At 37.0% G+C, this 23,048-nt stretch overlaps 1 protein-coding gene across 1 annotated transcript in view; it reads left to right on the top strand.

Annotated features, from left to right (window-relative positions):
• Nucleotides 1-23,048, top strand: part of LOC106933741 (protein kinase C-binding protein NELL1-like) — a 234,328-nt gene that overhangs the window by 99,303 nt on the left and 111,977 nt on the right. Inside the window, exon 12 of the mRNA XM_088004458.1 lies at nucleotides 1,376-1,504. Within this exon, the coding sequence (XP_087860584.1) occupies nucleotides 1,376-1,504 (129 nt within the window). The remainder of the gene's footprint in view (nucleotides 1-1,375; nucleotides 1,505-23,048) is intronic.

The following is a 23,048-nucleotide window of genomic DNA, read 5'->3' as shown; positions in this document are numbered from 1 at the left end:
TTTTCCCTTCCTGGTTTGTGGAAGGGACATTCATGGTCACACAGGCTCTGTCGTTGCAGTACTCCTACTTCATTATTTCACTGCAGTAGCGAACAAGAACCATCATGAGGGACTTGTGTCCACACAAACGCAACTTTTTAGGCCAACATATAGATGGTACACACTTCCATAAGCAATTATTTTCCATTTGTGCACCATTTTAGAGATAGAATTATGGGGTTATAGTAATATAGTTGAGGCTCAGGCTCTTTGGCTGCTCTGTCTCTTAGGGCTTTTATGCACAGCCTGTCTGTCACTCATTACAGAACAGGATGAGATACATCTACACAGTGAGACACAATCATCTCTCTGTCTGTCTGCCACCGTCCTCATCTGTCAGACTAATTTTCGGTCCATCTATCCGTTTCATTACACTTGTGCATGTGCCCGCTCTATCTCTGCAGAGGTGCAGATCAAAAGAAAAAAAAAAAACAGGCAGCACATTTGCCATAACATTATGACCTTGTACGTTTCAAGTTAAATTGTCCTTGAGGAAAAATCTTTGTGGCTCTTGGAATTCCAATTCTATTAACCATTTTATTCTCTCCTGCTTTTCTTTGCTCTCATGAACCGAAATGCATCCTGACAAAATCGCCAAGTCAGCTGTTCACATTTATGCATTTTTATAGTTTAGTCATCAAAAAGGAAGTTTTGACGGAAAAGCCTACACAATTAGACAAGATATTCTAGAACATAAAAATATTCATTTCAGATCCAATCAGATCGAGTTTATTTTAAATAAATTGATTACAATCCAATTTGATAGTCGGGTTCAGATGAAGTTGCAGGCGATTCAGTCTATGACGTAATTCGACTTGTTTTGATTGCTGAAACTTTTTCCTGTTCTCAGCTGAACATTGTGTTGTAACAACATTTCTATGGTTGGGCTTACCTAACTGCAGAGATGATGTTTTTGCTGATTGAGATTTAATTTCTGCACACAATCTCCATCATTGGTATATTCATTGTCCTGCCAATTTTCTAATGACATAAATTTTTATTTTGAAGAAGCAAAACAAAGTATGAAGATAGCAGATTGTTGGGAGCAAAAGAGCAACAAATTTTCACCTTGTGGGATATGCAACCAAGTCACATGGAAGCAACAATTTGTGCGGTTGTGTCTTTTATTGCTGTTTGTGAATCCTTCCTCTAAAGGAAAAGCCTTTAAAATTGCACCACTTTTGTATAGACATATACATAAGGCTCAATGTCATTCATGATGAAAAGTGTTTGTGTCTCTTTCCACAGAGCTGCATTTGTGTTTGCCTGTCTATACAAAACTTTTCATTGCCTCGAGTGAGCAAATTTTATCACTCCCTTTGCTTCTCTCTTTCAGGTTATGACTTCTGCGCAGAGGGACTCATTTGTGGAGAAAACTCGGAGTGTAAAAACAGGAATACTAAAGCAGAGTGTGAATGCAAGAGCGGCTACGCCTCCATCCATGGGGACTCTACTTATTGTGAAGGTACGACTTTATTTTACTCGGCTCAGGTTGTGCAGGGCCTCACGCGGTTGACTCATAATTTATATCAGCCTGGATGTAAAAAAAAAAAGCTGAACTAGTAGCAGTGGGTGGAGCGTTTAATTCACCGTTTGCCTTCAGGAATACAGAGGCTGTGATCTACAGACTGAGTTTTGTACAAGTATGATGACTTCCAACAACTGTTAACCTAATGCCATGAAAAATTCACCTGGCTAGAGTTTCCTGTTCTATGAAACTTTTCCTATAGATTGAATGTATACCCCACAGTCACAAAAGGAGAGAACATGGAACTGTGGTGAAATTTTCCAGGAGTGGCTGGCCTACCAAAATTTCTCCAAGAGTATGTAGAGGAATTAAAATACTTTATGGTAAATATTTGCATATAGCTGCATTTCTATTCCAAATGTCGTGGTTTTGCTCCAGTGGCAACATCCAGTTGTTGATCATGTGACTCATGTGATGCAAAAGTGTTTCCATTGCAGTTCTGGGAAATAAATCATATAAATAAAATATATGACACAATCATATGTGACATATGTGCCACAATATAAACCATATATTTGTTATTATAAACCATATATTTATTTAAACCATATATTTATATTTTCAAAATGTGAAATTATATTGTCAGTGGAAACAGAGCTATTGACATGACGAAGGTGGAAAAGTTTTATGTGGTGAATCTTATTACATCTTGTAAAACTAACACAGAATTCTAGAGAAAACTGGATGTAAATAATGGATTTGCGTCAAACAGCAGGACATTGAAGCACACCAGCAAATCCACCACCAAATTGAAAGTTTGACAGTAATTACATGTTTGGAATTACTGCAAACACGTAATGGCAGTTTTTGTCAAAAGAGGAGCATGTTTGTTTGGATTGTTTCTATTTTTCAATTGTTCACAAAATCATTTAAAAAATACATGTGGATTTTACTCTTTTTATCTTTGCTTGACTATAAAAAGCAAAACCAGAAGAAATGTGTTGGGGGGTAAATATTTGTTCACAGCAGAGTGTCTTCAGTTGGGTTACTGTGGCTTAGCAGGGTACCTGTAAAGTTTTTAGAGACTTTATGTGATTTGTTTTCAGTAGGTTGACATGGTTTACATATGCTTGAAACATTTGGGTCAATTACATTTAGCTCTAACATAAGTTTCTCTTTTGAACAAAAAACTAATCAGAATTTTAAAAACTGACTTTTGCTAATTTGCAATGTTTCTTCTGTGGAAGAAAGCCTGTGATCATTCCTGTGTGGAGATTGTTGGCTGTGTAAAATCCCCAGCCTATGGAGGCTGCAGGCTTAGATTACTTGTGATGAAGCCAATGGGTTTATTTGATTAAGAAGCTTCAGAGCATGAGTCTGTGGATTGAAGGATTTGCTCAGTGCTTGGTGCAATTGTCTTTGGATCACAGCCACAACAATCTGAATCCACTGAGCTTTCTATGAGGCTGGTAGCTATGAGCCCTGTAGCCTTTCTTCACATCTCTGAATTGCATCAGATGTTAACCTAGAGTTGGACTCCAGTCCAAATCAGTCCCATGCCAAAAATGAGAGCTGAGAAACTCTGATTGCTAGATCAACAGTTTAAAATCAGGGAGCCTCAGTTTCAGCTACATGGACTTTATCCATGTTTGGGGTTTGTGCCCTACAGTCGGCTCAGACTTTTTTTCTATTCTGTTTGCAATATTGATAGTTTTTAGAGCTTTTCCCTCACATGGAAGTGAAAGTGGCTTAGGATAGGTGTGTGATAACAGCGATAAAGTCCTTAATGGTGAGGTAACCGTCTGTTTTTGAGTTATAAACAAAACCCCAAAGGCTGATGGGATGTCGGTGATATATGCAGTTCTTGCTGAGGGCGATTTAATTGCTTGTATGTATTATTAACAGGAGGATCAGCTCTGCTTTTACTATCATTAAATGTGACCATCACATCCTCATGAATGTTTTATTATGCATCTTATGACATTATTTACTTGTAATCAGAAAGCTGCTTTGGAGCAGTGTTAACAAATCCCAGTTTGAATGTGATAATTGCTCTCAGTCACCTCATGGTGCCATTTTTGTCTCTTTTTAATGTAATAGCAGGGATGAGCTGTTATGGATACAGGTGGTACAGCAGTGTAGCTGTTACCACAGTCACTTAACAGCAGAAACGTCTCCTGCTCAGATCTTAAGCTTTTATTGAGATATTTTTGTAAAGGTGTTTTCTCTTTGGTTTTCCCCCAAAGTTCAGATCACATGAAGGTAATTTTTTGTCTATGTCTTATTTTTAGTGCATCATTTGTCTAACTCTTGGATTATTGAGTTCTAGTTTTTCTTCATATTTTAAACCAAACTGAACGAACCCTGAAATCGGTTACTATAATGACTGAAAACAAATAAGCTGCCAAGTTTGACTCTACTAAACTTTCTCATTTGGGAATGACATTAGGAACTGTTTGTATCTTGGAAGAAGTAAATTTAAATTTGTGTAAAAGTTATTAAAATAGCATTTAAATGCAGAGTAGATATGCAGTTCAACAGAGGCATAGCTTTTTTATCTGAAAAGAACAGAGCTTTTCTATATATCAAACGCAAGCTTTTCCTGGGCACGTTGTCTGCAGCATATTGGGTCAGTTTGCTATTGCATATATACGATGCAGGCTTAATTTCTGCACCCAGCCAGTGAATTTGGTTACAGTCTTAATATTCAAAGCCATTTGCCTAATCTCTGAGAAAACAGGAATGTGCCCGCATAGGCAGAATATCCACAGACATGTAAATACAAACATAGCCACATACTAATGAAGATCTGTTTTTCAACTGCTTGGCCGCCAAGGAGGGTGTTTATTTATTCCATAAAAGATGCATTGCTGCATATGGCATGACATCTTTCTGGATATGTGCTGGATCCTGAGCTTCTATGTCTTTTCTTTGCTTTGGAAACTCATAAACATTGTAGATGCATGAGTCTTGTGAACTTGTATTGTTGGATACATGAAGCAGGTTGATGATCATTTATTTGTTTCTCGCGCATCGTCAAACTCTGACCAGCAGAGCACATAAAACGTATCTGGTAGATCATCAAGTTGCTATTCCTAGCTTAATATCTGCCACCTCCACAAAACGTATGCATGGGAAACATATTTATATTGAAGAAAACAGAAGGTGCATCTTAATGGGAGGGAAAACAAAGCTGCTGACAAAGAGGCATACTTTGATTCTCTGCTTTAATGTTTTCCAAATTCATTTGACCAACACATGCTGGGATTATTTTTTATTACATTGATTAAAAGTTTACACTGATTATGAATTTTGCGTTGCTCCATTGGACACATGCTATCACATTTAAAGGTGTGTTTATGGGACTCTTCTCTAATATTGACCTGACAGATTCAGTCTGGTTCAAAATGCCTTTGACCAAAAATATCCCTGTAGTAAAAGTTTCTCTTTTGTTGGTGTGTTATATGTGTAACTACTGCAATTAATTTGCACTGTGTTAAATGTTCCCTGCAACTTCGCAACACATTTGAATGCTTGATTAAAACTCTGCTTATGTATTTGAGTGTTAATGCTCAGTAAAAAAGATTCACCTAATGACAAAGTTTAAGCTGCTCTTACTCTTTCACTTGCTACATATGACGGTGTATCTAAAAATGTATGTCTTGTTATGATGAAATGGAGCATCGTTTGTGAAACATCAAGTACTGTCACATCTTTGAAGTCTTATTTCACTTTTGATTCACCAACGTTTGTTATAGTTTGATGTATCAGAATGTAGGTTGTAAAATGTATTTTTCAGTTCAGAGTATGGAAAAAAAGGGAGTTTTGATGTAAAGTTGATTTTTTTTTTAACTATATATCATGTTAAAATGTAATTTCATCATCAAAAACATACATAGAGTGAACCCCCTCCTCCACACAAGGCTCCTTCAGACTAGTGGCAGCAGCAGTTATCCAGTGTTTCTTCCCCCATGCAGTGAAACTGCTGTAAAATGAGATAAGCATATTTGCACTATTTTTAGCAAAAATAAATATTGGTTTAAACGTGTAAAAATAGTCATGGTATTTTTTTTTAATGTATTGATCTCTTCTAAAGTTTATATATCTTTATATTTATATTCAATATATGAAACCAAAGTCAAATTTATTTTTTTATGCCCATAAAAAACTAAAAATTATTCAGATTCTTCTGAACAACTACAGCAGTGTTTACCCACCTGGTATTTGGATTTGTTTGATTCTCTGTTCTAAATGATTCAAACTTGGTTGTGCTTGTTTTATTCCAGCATATCTCCTTATCTGCAGCATGTAAGAATGTATTATAACTTATAATTAAGGAGCCCAATATTTTATTGATAAAAAGTCTCATGGTTTTTGTTCACTCAGGCTTACCGTCTGTATCAGCTCTTGTTTATGCTGTCAGTATTATTCTTAGACTCCCAGCAGATCTAATGTATCCACCCAAATGTCTCTGCAGAGACATTATAATAGTGCTGCTGCTGTTGTTTTGCTGTCAGCTTGTTAATCGTCCCAGGAAAAAAAAAAAAAAAAACAGGATTATGCTGTTGACACACAGAGTGGAGAAGTATTGCTCAGAAATGAAGCACAATAATAAGACAGATATAGTCCTGTTGTTCTGGAAAATGTTGCGTCAGCAAAAGACAAACAAGCATGATTCCCCATTTCCGGAGTCAGTAGTAACCTGTTCCCACGTGGTTTTCACCCTGGAGGCTGATGTTTTGAAATCCCAGCCTGGACGCCTTTCTGAATCAACCTTCACCAAAGCATTGACAATTTTCTTTCCCCTTCATACGTCTCCATCTCCGAGTGTTTTTGTCTTGAGTAAACCCAAATGATCTCCCACTCTGCAGCTCGGTGTTCTACAGCCTCTCAAGCACCCAGGCTGAGTTCTGCCTCGCTTTATCATGGATCAGATTAAAGCCACTATGACTGCTGTGCAATCTGGAAATGTTTGTTGTTTAAGACATTATTGAAATGCCAGAGCAGTTATGCAGATGCTTAAGTCAAGTATTTTCTCATATGCAGATTTGGAGCCCATTTGTATTACAATTATCATCCAAGGGTTGCTATGGAGAATTATCTTAGCTAATCTCAGGCTTGTTCATTTACACATGAAGGTAGATTTCCCACCAATTAAGCTGCTCTGTGTTTTGGTTAATCTATTTAGTTTGATTAAACATAATTAGATTTAACTCAGTTTAAAGTAGCTGGTATTTAAGGTAATTTTTTTTTTTTGCACCAGAAACATCACAAATTTAAAAGAATAACTCTGTGATAAATGATTATTTTGCCCTGAGATGTTTCTCAAATGTTTCTCTTCACATTATGAATATTTAAAGAGGGGATGATGCAACATTTACTGTTTTAGCTTCTTATCATGCTATGTTAGTCCATCATCAAAAACATACCTGGAATGTTGTTTAGATCCTTTCATGAATCTTTCAGGAGCCTTTGAATCTTCTTTGGTAGACTTTCGGGAATGCCTAAGCTTTTTCTTATACAATGCTCCGTCTATTTCCCCAAAGCTCCACCTTGGAGCTCCTGTCTCCACCCACAGAGCCTCCGTCACACAGCTCCTCCAGACTAGCTTCAGAAGGAGATACCAAACATTTAGTGGAACTGTGTGTCTGCTGAGCTTAACATACAAACTACTTTTCAATTCAGTGCTCCTTAGAATGGTTGAAAACGGCATTCTGGAGGTGGACCTTCTTAAAGTGACAGAAGCCAATTTCTGTGATATAAAGCTAAATTAATTTTGTTATTTTTGATACACACAGGATTTTCACATATTAATATATAAAGACATATGGTTGTAGCTGAATTAGGCTCCCTTGTAGCATTCGGCTAAGCTGAGATCAACTTAGCTGTTGATCTCAGTCAAGAGGTGGATTACAGTGGCTCTGATACATGTATGTAACCAGTTCAAATGACCGGTCTTCTGTTAAAAGGAAAACAAAAACTATACTGTTGTACTGTTAATAGCTTAAATACTTGAGACTCTACAAATGTTTATCAATGCTTACTGTAATAGTTCAAACTAACCATCTCATCCTTACAGCTACCATCTGCACTCTTCATTTTCTGCGCTCTTGGGGTTAATACAGCCAATTGACCTGGAGAAAAATGAATGGCTCTCGAGGATAAGTCTGCTTTATAAACGACATCCAATAGCTTGTCAAGTAGCATTGTGGCTTTGGCATTTCTACTGGAAAAGATGCATTTTTTTGTTTTGTTTTTTTACGTATCTTAGATAAGCTGAATGCAAAAATCATGAATAGGTGAATTTTCTGAGGATACTGAACTGCAAATAGGCAAAGGTCCACTGTAATGCAAATTGAGTTTATTGCAAACTAACGGATAACGGTGACTCTATTTACTGCCACATGGGTTAATTGTTGTTGAATTTTAAAGTCTGCCGCTATCACTGTTGATTACTTTTATTTTGCTCTTTTTCTTTAAGTTGTTGAATTCTTAGCACTATTTCAACATTATTTTCTCAACATGATATTCAACATCTGTACTTGACAGTAAATGTTCAAAACCCTAAAACCCTTCAATATGGTTGTTGAATTGCAACATTTTGAAAGGTAATTTGTTAAACTTCCTCTTTGTTGTGCGTGAAAAGACTCATCATCAGTTGTCACAAACTCTTGATGTCAGGAGTTTCTGCAGCAGATGACACAAGTAGTGATTAGGTTTAGGAGACAATTCATTTTTCAAATAATGTGAGGTTGGTTTGAACAACATTTCTTCACTTAGTGAATGAAATTATCACATGAACAGTGCTTTGTGTAATTACTCAGGTTATCTGTGTCCATTAGTAACAGTTGTTTGATCAGTTGGAACATTAAGTGTGACAAAACTGCAAAAACTGAAGAAAAGGGGCAGAGACTTTTTGATACCACTACATGTTATCAAAAATGAAACAGAATGCCGTTGAAGTTTTTATGTAGTTAATAATTGCAAAGCTCTGCACTCTTTCTTTTCATTCACCAACTTAAAACAGTCATTCTTTGGCAGTTTGATTTTGCCAGGAGTCCAGCGACTCCCCCTTGGTGGATAGATTAGAGCAGTTTGAGTCTGACACATCAAACCATTTTCTGTTTGATCAGCTTGCTTTCATTTAGCTCCAAGGAGAGAAACTCTTTGGGATCAGGAACGGAGTCTCTGATGTGTCACCCTAGCTAACAGGCTCAGGAGGCATTTTATGATATCCCAGATCTCCAGTCAGTCATTGCTTGGAACCACAACAGATTTTGTCTCTTTTATTCTTTCTGCTCTATCTCTTCCCTCCTCGCTTTTACCACTTACTGATAATCTGCAGTGACTTTAGTGCTAATGGCATTGCACTTGCTGCTACTGGAGCTGCTTATCTTGGCTGATGATGTGTCCACTTTTTTTTTTTTTTGCAGATCCTGGAGGGTACATGAGGAAGTAACCAGTCTGAGTGTTTGTTCAGACAATTTGCTAGATCAAGAAATGTCATTTAAACCAGAAAAAACATTTTTGACACAACATTGTTTTAAAAAATGTCAGGCTGATGTTCATGGCAAATGCTTTATTACATGCCCTCTGAAATTCTGCATAGAAACATGCATCATTTTGGGGCTGTTCTTCAATTAAATGTATCTCCAATACAAATGTCATGAAAATGCAATTTTACCAGGCAGACAAATGAAGAGTTGAGGCATAATTTCATATCAAACCCTTAAAAGGCAGGGTTTTCCTTTAAATATGTAATTCAGATTAAATTAAATCAAATCTACTGTTCTGACATGTTATTGTAGTGAACAGTTGATAGATGTGAGCTTGTGAAGAATTGTCTCCCAGTGCAATTATTCACCAATTTTTAAATTTGCATGAGTCTTGCTGTCAGCCTCAAACAAAGGAAAACCTTTTGCTGTCCATAAAGCAATCTAAATTTTATGATCAAATTTCTGGTTGTTGTGTTTCTGGACATAAAACTTGTCAGATTTTTAACAGATAGCAAAGGAACTGCATAATTCTCAATGCCCTAAGGCGGCATGCAGCGCTCTTTTGAAGATTTAATCTTCCGTGTACGTCCGTTATTTTCTCAGCACTACAGGGATTTGTATAAATGTATAAAAAAATCATAACTTTCTAATATTTCTTTGCCTTAACTCTGCACAGCAGAAGAGAAAATACTATATTTTGACACATTTATAGATGCTGATGAAATCAGTAAAAAAAGTCTGGCTTTTCACATAGTTAGCTTGCTTTTAAGCTAACTCTTAATACCTTCCTGACATTACGGTTGACTGTTAAGAGGTAATTTCTGATGAACCCCCCTGCCCCCAAACAATTCACAATGATTCCCTTCTTGTTTTTAAGTTGTTTTGTCACTAAAAATCCTCCTCACCACTCCTAGCATGTTAAGAGTTTTGTCTTAAAGGGGCAGCATTAGGTAAATTCAACGTTTTGAGCTTTACATCATGTTATAATGTTATCCCCTCATCAAAAACATACCTGGAGTGCTGCTTTGTTTCTTTCATACATGTTTGAGAAATCCCTTAGTCTCCATGGCAACCACTGAGCCATGCAAAACGCCTGGGTGGACCTAGTGCTGCCTTCCAGTCATAGCTGCAATTTCCAAACTTCCACCTCACAGAGCAGCTCCTTCAGATTAGCCAGCATCAATTAGCAAACACCTGGTGGAACTGCGCCTCGGCTGAACTCATTATAGGAGCTCCTTCTCAGTGCAATGCTGGTAAAAAAAACATCATTAAAAGGTTAGTAGAGGAGTGGTGTTGTGATGAATTTCTGAAGGCAAAGGTTTTAAAGAGACAATTCGTTGAATTGGGAAGTCAAATTCCTTTTAAGGCATATTTGATATATCATTTCCATAACAACTGAGTTTCTTGACGATGTTAGGAAATGGTGCTATGTGCCTGGAAAACGCATAATACTGCCCCTTTAAAGGTACGCCGACTAGTTTTATGTATGACATGATTATGTTTCATGTCCAAAGACTTGCTGTACTAATTTCATGACAAAAGGTTTTTTACAAGGTCCACACAGCTGAGAAATAGAAAGTAATTTATGCAGAATTTTACCAATAATGCTTCCTCATGCTGCTGATAGTGGATGGCAGATGAGCTGATATGAGCTTCACTTCTGGGCAGCACAGATCAGAACCGAGGCTATCAGACAGTCAGAGATACGGAGAGGGACTGTCTGAGGGAATGTTAGTTAAATAGAAAAAAAACAGATGGATATACTGAAGAATCACCGGGGGCCCAAGCCTGCAGGAGTCGCATCTTCTGAGGTTAGAAATGAGCCAATCAAGGCCAGCAGCTGCCCGCAGAGTTTCCACAGTAGGGATGAAGGTGTGTCTGAGTAAAAGCCCTGGTGTGTGTGTGTGTGTGTGTGTGTGTGTGGGGGTGTGTGTGCGCGCGCGCGCGCGCATTGCTGTCCTGGCTTTTTCAGATAAACTCCAGGAAACATGAAGCATCTCCACCCGGCGTGCAGCACCTGCCCTCATATGACGGCTAATCCTCAAAAACTGACAGTTTGTGTTTACGTTTCCTCGCTGACTGTGGTCACACGACAAAACCGGGAGTCACAGAAACCTGAGCACACACATTTGTTATGTGTCAACACTTTTACTCATTTCATATCACAGTTCGCTGTAGTGCCAAATCATTAGCTTTAATGTTCCCTGTGCACCAAGTAACATACTGCAAAGGTAACCTATTGATTAGGAGCTGTTCGGATAATGTTCAGCTGTCCTTATTCATCCTGCAATGATGGGGGCAGTGGCACGGATCGGAGTTGGAAAGTCCTGCCGGCTGAATTTACTCTCACTCAGTGACATTAAAGAGTAATTGGCTGTGTTTGTGCCTCTGTGAATCAATCAGCTTCTCTGTAGGTACTCTGCCTCTGTTGTGGTAAAACAAGGACGTAATGACAAGGAATGAATGAGCCACAGCCTCTGCTCACTCTTTGTTCTGAACATTGTAAAAAAAAAAAAAGGAAGGGGGTAAAGTTGGGTCAGTGGAGAAAATGAGAAAGAATCCAAGCAGACACCAACTTGGGTGGGAAAAAAGACAAAGACAAGTACAAAGCAGTGCCCTTTAAGTTTGTCCCACTTTCTCTTAAAATTAACATGTAAAAGAATCAATTTGAGTTCGAGACCTCCACCCATGATCACAAGGAGAACATGCTTTTTTATATTAAAGTTTTCTGAAGTCAAACAATAACTTAATACAGTTTTTGACGCTGCTTATATAAATTTATATGTAAAAATATCAATATTAGTTTTGACTTTATGAACAAATTAGTGCACTGATAACTATACACTGAAGAGGGTGATTCACAGCTTCTGCTAAATTAAAGGATTATTTCACTGTTTTGAATAGAATTTGATCATCTTAAGCTTTGATTTGTGATAAAATGTAATCCAGATACTTTAAAGCACAACATGAAGCTCTTTACTGTATTTTTGTATGTAGCAATAGAACCACCTAATATTGAGAGAACCCTTAAAAACTCCTTTGTATGAACTGGAATTTAAATGTCTAAAAAGTATTGTTTGAATGAGCTTCTATTAAAATATATAGAATTGTTTTTATTTGGTGGAAAGCATAGATCAAAAGACTGACAAATTGCTAGTCAAGTATTTTGAATCTGAAATATTTTTTGAACCAGACTCGATTGAAAGTCTGCATAAGTCCGCTGTCGGCCTTGCTTTGAGAATTTCTGATCTCAGTTTCTATTATTCCACTTTTGCTTTTTAAAAAGTCTTCATTTTAGTAAATATGTTTAATAATAAAATTAATAATAAACCCATGCTCAGTGCACAAAAAATGCCTAAACATTTAAACTGGCCTATTTGTGACAAGTGTGATACTTTTTACACCCTTAAAGCTAAATCCATCCGAGTGGTTTTTCACAGGCCAGAAATTCCTTTTTTTATTTTTTATTTTTACCAGATTCTGTTATGTTATTTACCACAGTGCAGACCAGCATCGATGTGTTGTTCTGGGGGATCTGTAACGAAATAAGCTGCTTTGTGTGGTGCTGCAGGTGCTTATCTCTCAAACAGCTGTGAAGTGGAATTTTTTCCTTCGCTGTACTAAAAGATCCATTTTACTGGGGTTGATAACAACTATGCCCGTTACGGAAATGCCCTAAATATTTGATAAGCTTTAACGTTTAGAGAAGTGATATTTCCACATTTCTTTCCAGCATGTGTAAACACTTTTTTGACTAGATGTGAGGAAACTATCCATGATTTTGTTTTTATCTAGGCTTAAACACATGTGTGGCTCTTTTCTTAAAACAATAAGACAAAAGTGACATTATGGAGGCAGTGAATAGTGATTATCGTATTAAAATGAATCGTGGGAAGCAGTCTTGCTCACTTTAAGTGATTATTTCGTAAGGCATTGAAAGGTTGAAAGTCATCCACAGAATCTGACACAAAGCATTCTTGAATCTAAAATTGCCCCAAGCATCAAAACTCTTTGAACAAGTAGAACAACTTCTTCTCAGAATCTGCAGAGACTATTAAAAAGATATGAACAAAGCAGACTTGGCAACAACTTCTCACTAATTTTGAAAAGCATTGTCTTATGTGTGTGTGTATATATATATATATATATATATATATATATATATATATATATATATATATATATATATATATATATATATATATAGTAGGACTCAAATTAAATTCAATTTAAATTTTAATTTAGTTAATTTTAATTTAATTACTTATTAATCAAGCTATTGACAAAATAAGTGACATTTTTTAAGTCAATCTTGAGCTTGTATGCACCAAGACCTTCATCTTGCTTCTTGCCAGTTTTTTTCACAGATTAATGGAAAAAAACTGAACATAGTTATAGTTTTAAGAAATATGTAAAAAAAAAAAAGAAGCAATTTTCAAAAATAAAATTTACATACTGTCACAAAGAGCAACAACGTCTTATGAAAAATGGGCAAGATGAATGATTCATCCTTTAAAGGTAAAGGTCATTTTATTTATATAGCACATTTTCAGCAACAAGGCAATGCAAAGTGCTTTACAGGATTTAAAAGGAAATCCAAACAAAATAACAAACCAAAGGAAAGAGCAAAAGAAGAAAAAGCTAATAATGTTGATCCAAAGTAAACTAGATAAAGAAGTATTCCAAATGGTTACAACAAACAGGATCTTTTTCGCACCTCATGATCAAGCACACACACACACACACACACACACACACACACACACAAATACACACACACAGGCAGGCATAAAGACAACAACTAAGCCTTTTTTTATGACTGCCTAGTCAGAGATAATGGAAGGGAAGACAGCATTGGGAAGTATAGGCAGTGCCGCCAGCCAAGCTCTGTCCAAAGTGCTTAAAGTCCAAACGTGTGAGGAGAGTTTCTCAGTGTGCAGTGGGTGGATTGATTCAGCCCACAGTGTAACACTGGCAGTCTGAGGCCTGCTGAAGTCTCAGTGGGTGAGCGCTCTGTTAAAAGGTCACTCGAAGACCTGTAATAAATTACAGTTATTTCACCAAACGACAGTGTACAGTGTGCTGCTGGCCCCGAAACTCTCCTCTTGTACTCCCTGTCCCACTTCTCAAACTCTCTTCTGGGTGGCATCCATCTCTGCCATCTGCACTTCACCGAATGCATGTGTTCCAACACAGCCAACGCTGTCCTTGGCATGGCTCCGCTCCCTCGCCTCATTCCTCATACGGTTATTTATCCCTGCTTATTTCCGTTCAATTTCCTGACCATCTCTGAGCTGTGGGGGATTGGGCTGGTAATCCTTGAGCCAGAGGGTTTGCTGGCTTACTGCTCTGAATGGTCCATGAGCTGGAGTGCCCAAATTTTCACTGGAACCGAGCCTGAAAGCTCCCATGCAAGGCTAGAAACTAATTTGCTCTAAGTAGCCTAATGGGAGTGAATGCAGATTACCTAAAGGTCTGTTTTATTTAATTATCATGGATCGTTTGTGTGTGTGTGTGCGTGCGTGTGTGTGTGTGCGTGTGTGTGTGTGTGTGTGTGTGTTGACAATTTTATGCTTCTTGATTTTAAGTATTGTGTGTTTTCTTCCCTTTTTTGTGTTTTCTTTAATTTATATGTAAACAATTCTTTGATAGTTCAAATTTTCTTTGTTTTGGTTAAAATCCTCTAAAGTTACACATTGTGCATTGTTTGAGATCACAAAATATTACCCACTGCACATTTTTAAGTAAACGTATTTGAATAAGTATTGCAACATCCACATTGCAACTTTTTGTGTGTCCATCTACATCTCACTATTATGCAACAAGGAAAACATCCAGCCAGCGCTAGAATTTGAATAATATTATCCATGTGTTTAAACATCCCAGTTAAAGTCAAGACCCAAATCCAACTAAGATGGAAATAGTTTTTCATACTAAGCACCAGCCTGTCTGACATTCTTCTTTCCAAAATGGCTCAAAGACTTTCTAGATATTTAAAGTTTTAACAGATATCCCAAAAGACTAGATGTCACTGCAGTGAAAGTATGAACAGTGGACTCTCTGTAGTCGCAGAGGTTAGGGGTCACAACCATTCACAAATAGCTGAATTCTTAATACTTGAAAGCCCCTCAGAAAAGCCTTTCAACAGCTTATTTTAATGTTTCAAACACCTAACATACCTTAATGTGCGCAATGGAAACCACCTTGGCACTATTAAAGGTGCCAAGAAATACCTTTAGAAAATTAAAGGTATTTCTAATCTCCCCTCTTGGTGAGACAGCCACTCAGGGCAAGGATAATGAATGGCTCTCCATTCTGCTTTGCAAATGTTAGCCAATAAAGTACTAAGTAGCATTGTGTATTTCAGCCTCCCAAGCTGAAATTTCTTTTGAATATTTTAGATGAATTCCAGTACAAATAGGTGAGTTTCCTGCAAATAACTTGGAGTTATGTTCTGTAAAAAAATCTGCAGGTGGCTGAATCTGTGAAAACTGAACTTCAAGTAGACCGTATCGTCTCAGAGGGAATGAGTACAAATGCACACCACATATCTATATACAAAGGTCTGCCACAAAATCCAAATCAAATACTTTGAAGTTTGAGGCTGTAACATGATAAAATGTAAAAAGTTAAATGGATATAAATATTTAGCCCTTCATTCCTACGTGGTTGGAGCCATTAGTGTACACACCTTTGAGAAGTTGCCACTTTAACTCGGACATTCTATGACATGGCTTAAAAAAAGTTACTTTAGCACATTTAAATGCATTTTATTCATAAGGTGAAGACTTGGCCTTAGCCGAGTCTGGACAGGGACAGAAACTTCTCTTCCCTTAAGTCACTGCCAATCTGTTAATTACAGCACAGACCACAGGGACTAATGATCAAGTTCCACAGACTGGTAATGACACAATTATAACTGCGAGGATATCAGTCATCTCCAATTATCTCATTCAGTGTCCTTGGACTGCATAGGCACACACAGAAGAACACACACTCGCACGCACACACACCGCCTTACTTGTGAATAAGACAGAAAACTAGATGACTCAGTGTCATTGAAATCAATCATTCTCATGCATAAACTTGCTAAAGTGACGAGAGTTTTTAAAGAGCAAATCAGTGCTGTCAAGTGAACGTACAGGCAGTTTAAGTTTCACCTACATACAAAACAAATCAATTGTAACATTAATAAAGTAATCTGAGCTTTTTTGCTTCTGCTTTTTGAAATAAAAAAAAAATAAAGAAGGAAAAGATCAGTGGCTGTCATAGCACTTGTTGCTTTTTTCCATAATTGATTTTTCCTGCCAGAAAATACATCATGGATTCACGCTTTGATTTGTGGCTTTCAGCTAAAAACGTGCAGAGGTATGTGACCCAAATGTTCTGCAAGGCTGTCTTAACATTCACACCAGATTAACTGCTGACAGTTAAACCCTCCAACAGTGTTTTTCCGTAACTGTGACTGCACTAATTTAACGCTCCAGTACGCTAAGATGAGCTGTTACATTCGAGAGGAGCAAGAACAAAGCCATGTTGCATGTCAGGCCGACAACTTTGTTTTCTTTCAGAACTGCTCTTAAAGTTTCTCTGTTCGTGGCCTTTCCATTGGTTTGGCTGGTTTACGTCAAGTTTTAGAAGGAGTTCGTTTTATATTTTATTACTTTATCTAGAAAAAAACATTTTAAAGTACCATATTTTTCGGATTATAAGCCGCTACTTTTTTCCCACACTTTGAACCGTGTGGCTTTTCTGTCGATTTTTCTTCAGCCACCAGGGGGCTCTTTAGCAGGAAGTGGATCATTGGAAGTCAAACTTGGAAATTAAAGAAGAAAGCGCTGATTTTCATTTAGAACAAGCGCATGCTAGCAGCAGGCACGACGGAGAAATGTTTTCAAACTCGTAACCCCTCATCATGGAAACGACTCGAAGAAGTTCATATATGATGCCGCTTTTAAGTTGAAGGCTATTGATCTGGTAGTACAGATCGATAGCCGCTGCATGTGAATGAATCCACAGTTCGGCATTGGAGATGGAGGGCTGCGTCCTTCATAGCAGATTTAAGGAAAACCAAGAGCGTGGAGATGCCAGCAGTTTATAGCCCACTGCTGCTTATATTTCCAGTTTTATTTTTTATTTTTTTACTTTGTGGGTGCAGCTTATAGTGAGGTGCACTCTACAGTTCAGAAAATACGGCATTAAAGGTAAACATGGTACAGTGTTACAAATCACAATGACGGAAGTCTTGAAATGCTGGAGCTCCAGGGTTTGTGTTCAGGCTTTATTTCTGTAAAACATATTTGGTTCAATGTTGTGGGCCTATGGATTTCTCTTTCCGTTGCTCAAAGGCCTTTGTCTTCCATATAAGTGAAATAATGCATTGCTTTATTTGAATCAATGCCTCAAAGTCACGGCGTCCCTCAACATGTGGAGTTTAATTATATTCTAACCACTCCTACTTGGTTTGTTGAGATTTTGCAGGGAAATCCTCAGCATATACAGTAGCTGCTATTAATCCAATGACATATACATGATCTGGGCTTTCGTAGCTTTTCTTCCAACTTGTACAAAATCTCTCACCCCAGAACATGTAAGCCATTTGTTTAATTGACGCCTAAAACAATACTTGTTGGTATAATCATTTGTGAAATTCAACAACTGACTGTAACAAACATTGACCATAAATACATCTAGTATAAAATGTATTGAATATTCCCATGTGGGAGGTAAAGCTTGTGTCTTTAACCTGTAGACTTTTCTGTTTTGTCTATTTCGCTAAAGTCATAGGAAAATTCACAGCAGATGCTGTTTTCACAATTTGAATGTGGGGAAAATTGGTTTATTTTTATCAAGTAATTTATAGAGGCTGGCATAGCTGTTATGACTGTTTTCTAATTGGTTGGAATGTTTGGACCATTTGCATTTATTTTCTCACATTGTAAATTGACTTATAGGGTGGACTCACCAGAGCTCTGCTGAATCAGACTAAAGCTCCTTGGCTTGGAAAGTCTGACTTATTTGGAGAGTTGTGAATGTGCAATCAAACCCTGATGCAGCTCAAAAAAACAAACTCTGGCCCACTTTGGGTAATTGAAATGCAGAACATTTCAACACGATGCATTGTGGGTAAACACAATCAATACAAATAGAAATGCAGTAAGATATTGAGAAGAAATAGCTCAGAGTGAGAACAATGTAACACCTCTGATAAAAATATAAAAAATGGACTGACAAAAATTTATCACATCTCCTGGTAAGAACTCACAGGAGTTTGATACGTTTAGAATAAGGGGCAGTTCAGGCCCCTAAAAGGAGAAGTTTAATTGACCTGAAGAATAAGACGGATAAGGAAAAATATGTCATTCAAAAGGTCTGGTTAATGTGTTCAGCTGCATTGTGAACCAGAAGCTGCTAACCTTAACCTCAGAGTCTCCAATTAGACGTGGTCCACTGGAGTATTAGGTGTGAAAACAAACTGTTCTTTGGTCTGAAAACGACCTTAACGAGAGCTGCACTCAGGTTTGAACTTTTTTCACTTACACTGTAATTATCAAACAGGAAAATGTGTTTTAAAATTATTGGTTAATTATATTGGTTCAAGTGTTATGGTGTTAGCTCAGCAGTGGGCCATAAATGACCAGACAGGAACCGGTTACACAAATTTCTCCTAAAATGATTGAAACATAAATTCTGCCAGCCAGCAGATGGCTGCATTGAAAAGTTCAGTGTTAATAAAGAGCAGCTGGTGTTTTCGTCTGACCTTCATCTAATGAATGTCCTGCAGTGAGCAGAGAGTAAGTCCCCAAAGACAAGTGTGCAACTCCTCTGATGGATGACATACAACTAGTGGAAAACGCATGCTCTCACAATTCACCAAGTCATGTTCAAGCACCGCACTTTGATGTTCACTTTTCTGTCAGGCATGGTCAGGGTATTGGAACCAATTTTAAAAGTTTGCCATACATCCATCCATGTGACACATGCCACATTTTCTTGTAAGTTTAGATCGTGGCCATCTGCTAGTGCTTTGTGTGCATTTTCTATTGGTACTGCAGAGATCCATTTTATTTATTCCGCTGCTTTTAATGAAATGGTGTTATGTAAAATCATGTCCTCTCCCAAAAAAAACATATCTGCTGTTGTGATGATGTGGAGAAGGCGGAGTGATGGAAAGAACAGGAGCTTCTTAAAGAGAGAGAGGCAGGATTTGAATGCAACTTGGTCACATGATTGTGGTATAAAATGACACTGTTTTAAAATGATACTAATATTTTAACTCAGGAAGAGTTCAGAAATCAATATTTGGTGGGATAACCGTGAGGTTTTCAATGGGGTTCAGTGTAGTGGTCTCTTCATTTTTTCCAGAGCTGTAGAATAAAAAGTCAATACTAGGATAAAGAAAAATTGCTAAGATAGCATGAAGAACTTAACTAACATGCGGGATAAGGATCTTGTGTCTGACAAGTGTCAGAAAGGGTCTTTGAAGAGGAAGATGGCTAGCATTTGAGCAGCTGAATGACTTGATAATCGATCTCCTGGTTATTCACACATTGGTTCATTTAATGAGTCAGATAACAGACACAGCATCCTTTGCTAGGAGCTGTTGACTTCATTAAGAGCAGTAATGGTGTGTAATGATGTGATACGGTTTTATCCTGTCAGAGCACAGCAGCAGGGTGTTGACTTCTGGCACCATTAACATAATGATGGCCACCAAGTATTGTCAGGACATATGCTGTCCACCTGCTCTGGGGCTTTGATCGGGTTCAAACTGAATGTGTTCAGATGTTTTTCAGAAGAAATTACTGATACTTTGTAGGATTTGTCTTCTTCAATGTCATAGTTGAAATTTGCCAAGCTTCTTGTTCTTTCTCAGTTCTGACCTTTGTTACTTCCTGTTTAGTTTGAATTTATCTCACTCCTTGTTGAGTTTTGCTTACTTGTTTTCAATCATATTAGATTCTTGTATTGTTTCACACATTTATATTTAAGTGACTTTCCATGCATAACTTAAAACTCTTATTTTTGGGTTATCAGAGAAAAAGAGGCTAAATATAAATTCAGATTGTATTTTTGTTGGAAACAAGTTGTTTTCTTTTATCTTTACTTTCTCTACGTTGTGTTAGTCTATTAAACAAAGTCCATCTGAATACACAAAAGTGTGTTGGTGTGAGATGTGGTCAATTTATAGGGTGAAATATTTACAAGATAAATTTGCGTAACTTTTGCAGAAAATCCTCCACGTAATCCGAAATCCAGTATTGTAAATATTGTTCTGAGATTAAATTTGGTAAATGAAATAATTTATTTAAGCAATTTGTCCACTTTCTCAAGGTTTAAGTTTGCATTTTTAGGAACTTTAAAATTATTTACACAGAGGTCAACACCCCTAACTCATATAAACCTGAGAAACTATTAGGTTTACTTGACCTTCAGTGCAGTGTGACAGCATATAGCAGTATAACCTCCAATTGACCATATTTCTTTTTCAAGAAAATGTTTTTCCTGTGGCTCATACTAGCACATGTCAACACAACTGACTGGTAGAGCAGTAATGTGTAGTCATGATTATTTGTCCTCCATTCTGTTCTGCATGTACAGTTCAGTTGTGTGATGGAGAGGCTCTTCACAAAAGAAAAAAGCACAAGTCAGAACTTGCCTAAGCTTCACTGACAGCTGTGACAACCAAAAGTAAGCTTTCAAAAAGGATTAAACAGTGCGCGAAATAAGTTTCAACCACGATCTGTTTTGTCTGTAGACATTACATTTTGCCACACGTTACTTACGCTGCTTTGCTGGAGACTATTAATCTCCTGTGAAATTAAAACAAAAGTTTGTCTTTGTGAATTCTCTGCTTTATGACTTGGGAAATGAGATTTAGCGCGGCAGCTTGAGAATTGCTCCCAATTTAACATTCAGGAGAAAGCCAAATAATGTCAGTGCCTGTGACTGGCAGATGGTTAAACAGTCGCGTTATCTGCAGACACAGGATATGTAATCACAGAAGGATGCTCACCTCCATCTGAGTGGTGCTTCTTCCTGCAGAGTCTCTGTAAACGTAGATATCAGGTTGTAAATCACAGCCATAATATTGCTGCAGTTGCCGCCTGGCAGTGAACGCATGGCTCGTTTTAGACTGAAGCTGTGAATCAGTTCAAGGTTCATGATCCTGACTTAACTAACCTGCCACCTCTTTCCTTGTTTTTCTACTCAAAGAGAACAAGCTCTAATTATTTTTGTGGTCAATAAAGCACAAGCTAAATGTAAAAAAAAAAAAAAATAAATGCATAAGCCATTCTGTTGCTTAAATAGCAAGTTGGTTCATAACCAGTTAATTTTTGTATTCATAGTATTCTAGGCAGGCCTGGGATGTAATTATGCAAAGTTGTTTTGATTAAAAATGCCGTACTTCTTGAAAATTACATTTAACCAAGTTAATTCCTACTAAATACTTAATCTGTTGAATGAGATCATTTTAAAATGCTAAACATGTTTGCTTGGCATTGATCCAGTAGGACCTCTGCCCTCTCAACTCGGCTTTAAATAACAGACGGTTAAGAAAGGAAGCAGTCAGATTGCTCTGTTATTTATTTTTGATTAAACTCCTTATAAAAATGTACAATGCACAAAAAGTCAACAGAAGGTATAAAATGGGACTACAATATTATACATGCTGAACCTGATAAAAATAAAAGTACAACTTTCACTGAAATAGCTTATAAAAAACATGCACACGTAAAAACAATCTACCTCTACCATTCTACCTTCATACCTTTCTACAGAAAATACGTAAAAACATTTTTTAAAAGTAAAGAGATGAAATTAACAATCATAATGGCAGAGACAAATTAAAATTAAATCAAATTAAAGAATACCCTTAAAACAGTCTTGTGTCATGGCAGTATCAGAACATTTTTTTCCATTTATTGTTTGCATTTACCATTAAATGAGCAATAACTGAGTAGTTTTTGACAAAGGGATTTTTTTATACACAGTTCAAGCAAAGCAACATGTTGTTGGACCAGATGCCTGGGGATGCATCTTGGCTACACTTTTACTGTTTTGGTTGTTTTACACTCAACTTTTGTGCATTCAAAACCTTGCCATCTGAATATTTTGATCCAACCATCTTTCACGTCCTGTAGTACCCAGGGCGACGTTGCATCTTTACCGCTGACTTAAAGTAATTTTCTAAATTCTACCGATAGAATACTATATGGAGAATACTATATGGCTATCAACCAGCAAAAGGCAGATTAGTTATTTAGACTTGATCAGGGAACAAATATTATGACTGTCAACTGATCCGAAACTACATAAAATCGTAATTTGTTATGAATTGAGGGAATAAATTGATGACGGGCTGACTTCACCCAGCAGTGAAAGTCTGGGTACTGAAATGTTAAAAATCTGACGGCAACCTGAACAAAATCACATAAGACCAAAAAAAAAAGGTATGAAATGAGAAAATCTGTTATAGTCGATTTACAAAATGCAATGTTTCAGATTATGGATGACACCTCAGCTGCATGAAAAAAGTTAGGATTTCTATATTTCATTTACTTTAAAAAAATGAGAAAAAAAAGCCATATGAAATGTAAACTCAGATGATGCTTGAGGGTTATTATGACTCCAGATTTCTGAGCTTGATATATTTCTGTGAGAACTCCTGCTCAAATAATAATAATAAAAAAACAGCAGTATAACCTATAAGAAACTTTCCAATATCATAACTATATGTTCTTTTTCTCTTATCTTTATAGGTCTTGAAAGCACAAATAGTCGGTGAATATAAATTTGTGTGAGTATTTTTTGAAAGACATAAATTAGTGATCCGGTGGCTGAAAATTAAACAATCTCTTTGTGGATATGTCTAGCTGGAGAGTTGGCTTCACATGAAAGCTGTGCCAAGTGTCAGGAAAAATATGCTCAGACTTTTCAAATTGCTCATATGGAAATAAAAAGTTACATAACACTCCAGATGCAGCACATCATTATTTTACATATTTGGTGCCACAGAATCATGTTTCTAAAGCATTTCTACC

Source organism: Poecilia mexicana, unplaced genomic scaffold, assembly GCF_051168715.1.
Source record: "Poecilia mexicana isolate PSO_F unplaced genomic scaffold, ASM5116871v1 scaffold_3, whole genome shotgun sequence".
In the NCBI taxonomy this organism is placed as follows: domain Eukaryota; kingdom Metazoa; phylum Chordata; class Actinopteri; order Cyprinodontiformes; family Poeciliidae; genus Poecilia; species Poecilia mexicana.
Note: the sequence above shows the minus strand (reverse complement) of the source record. Positions and strands in the feature narration are given on the sequence as shown.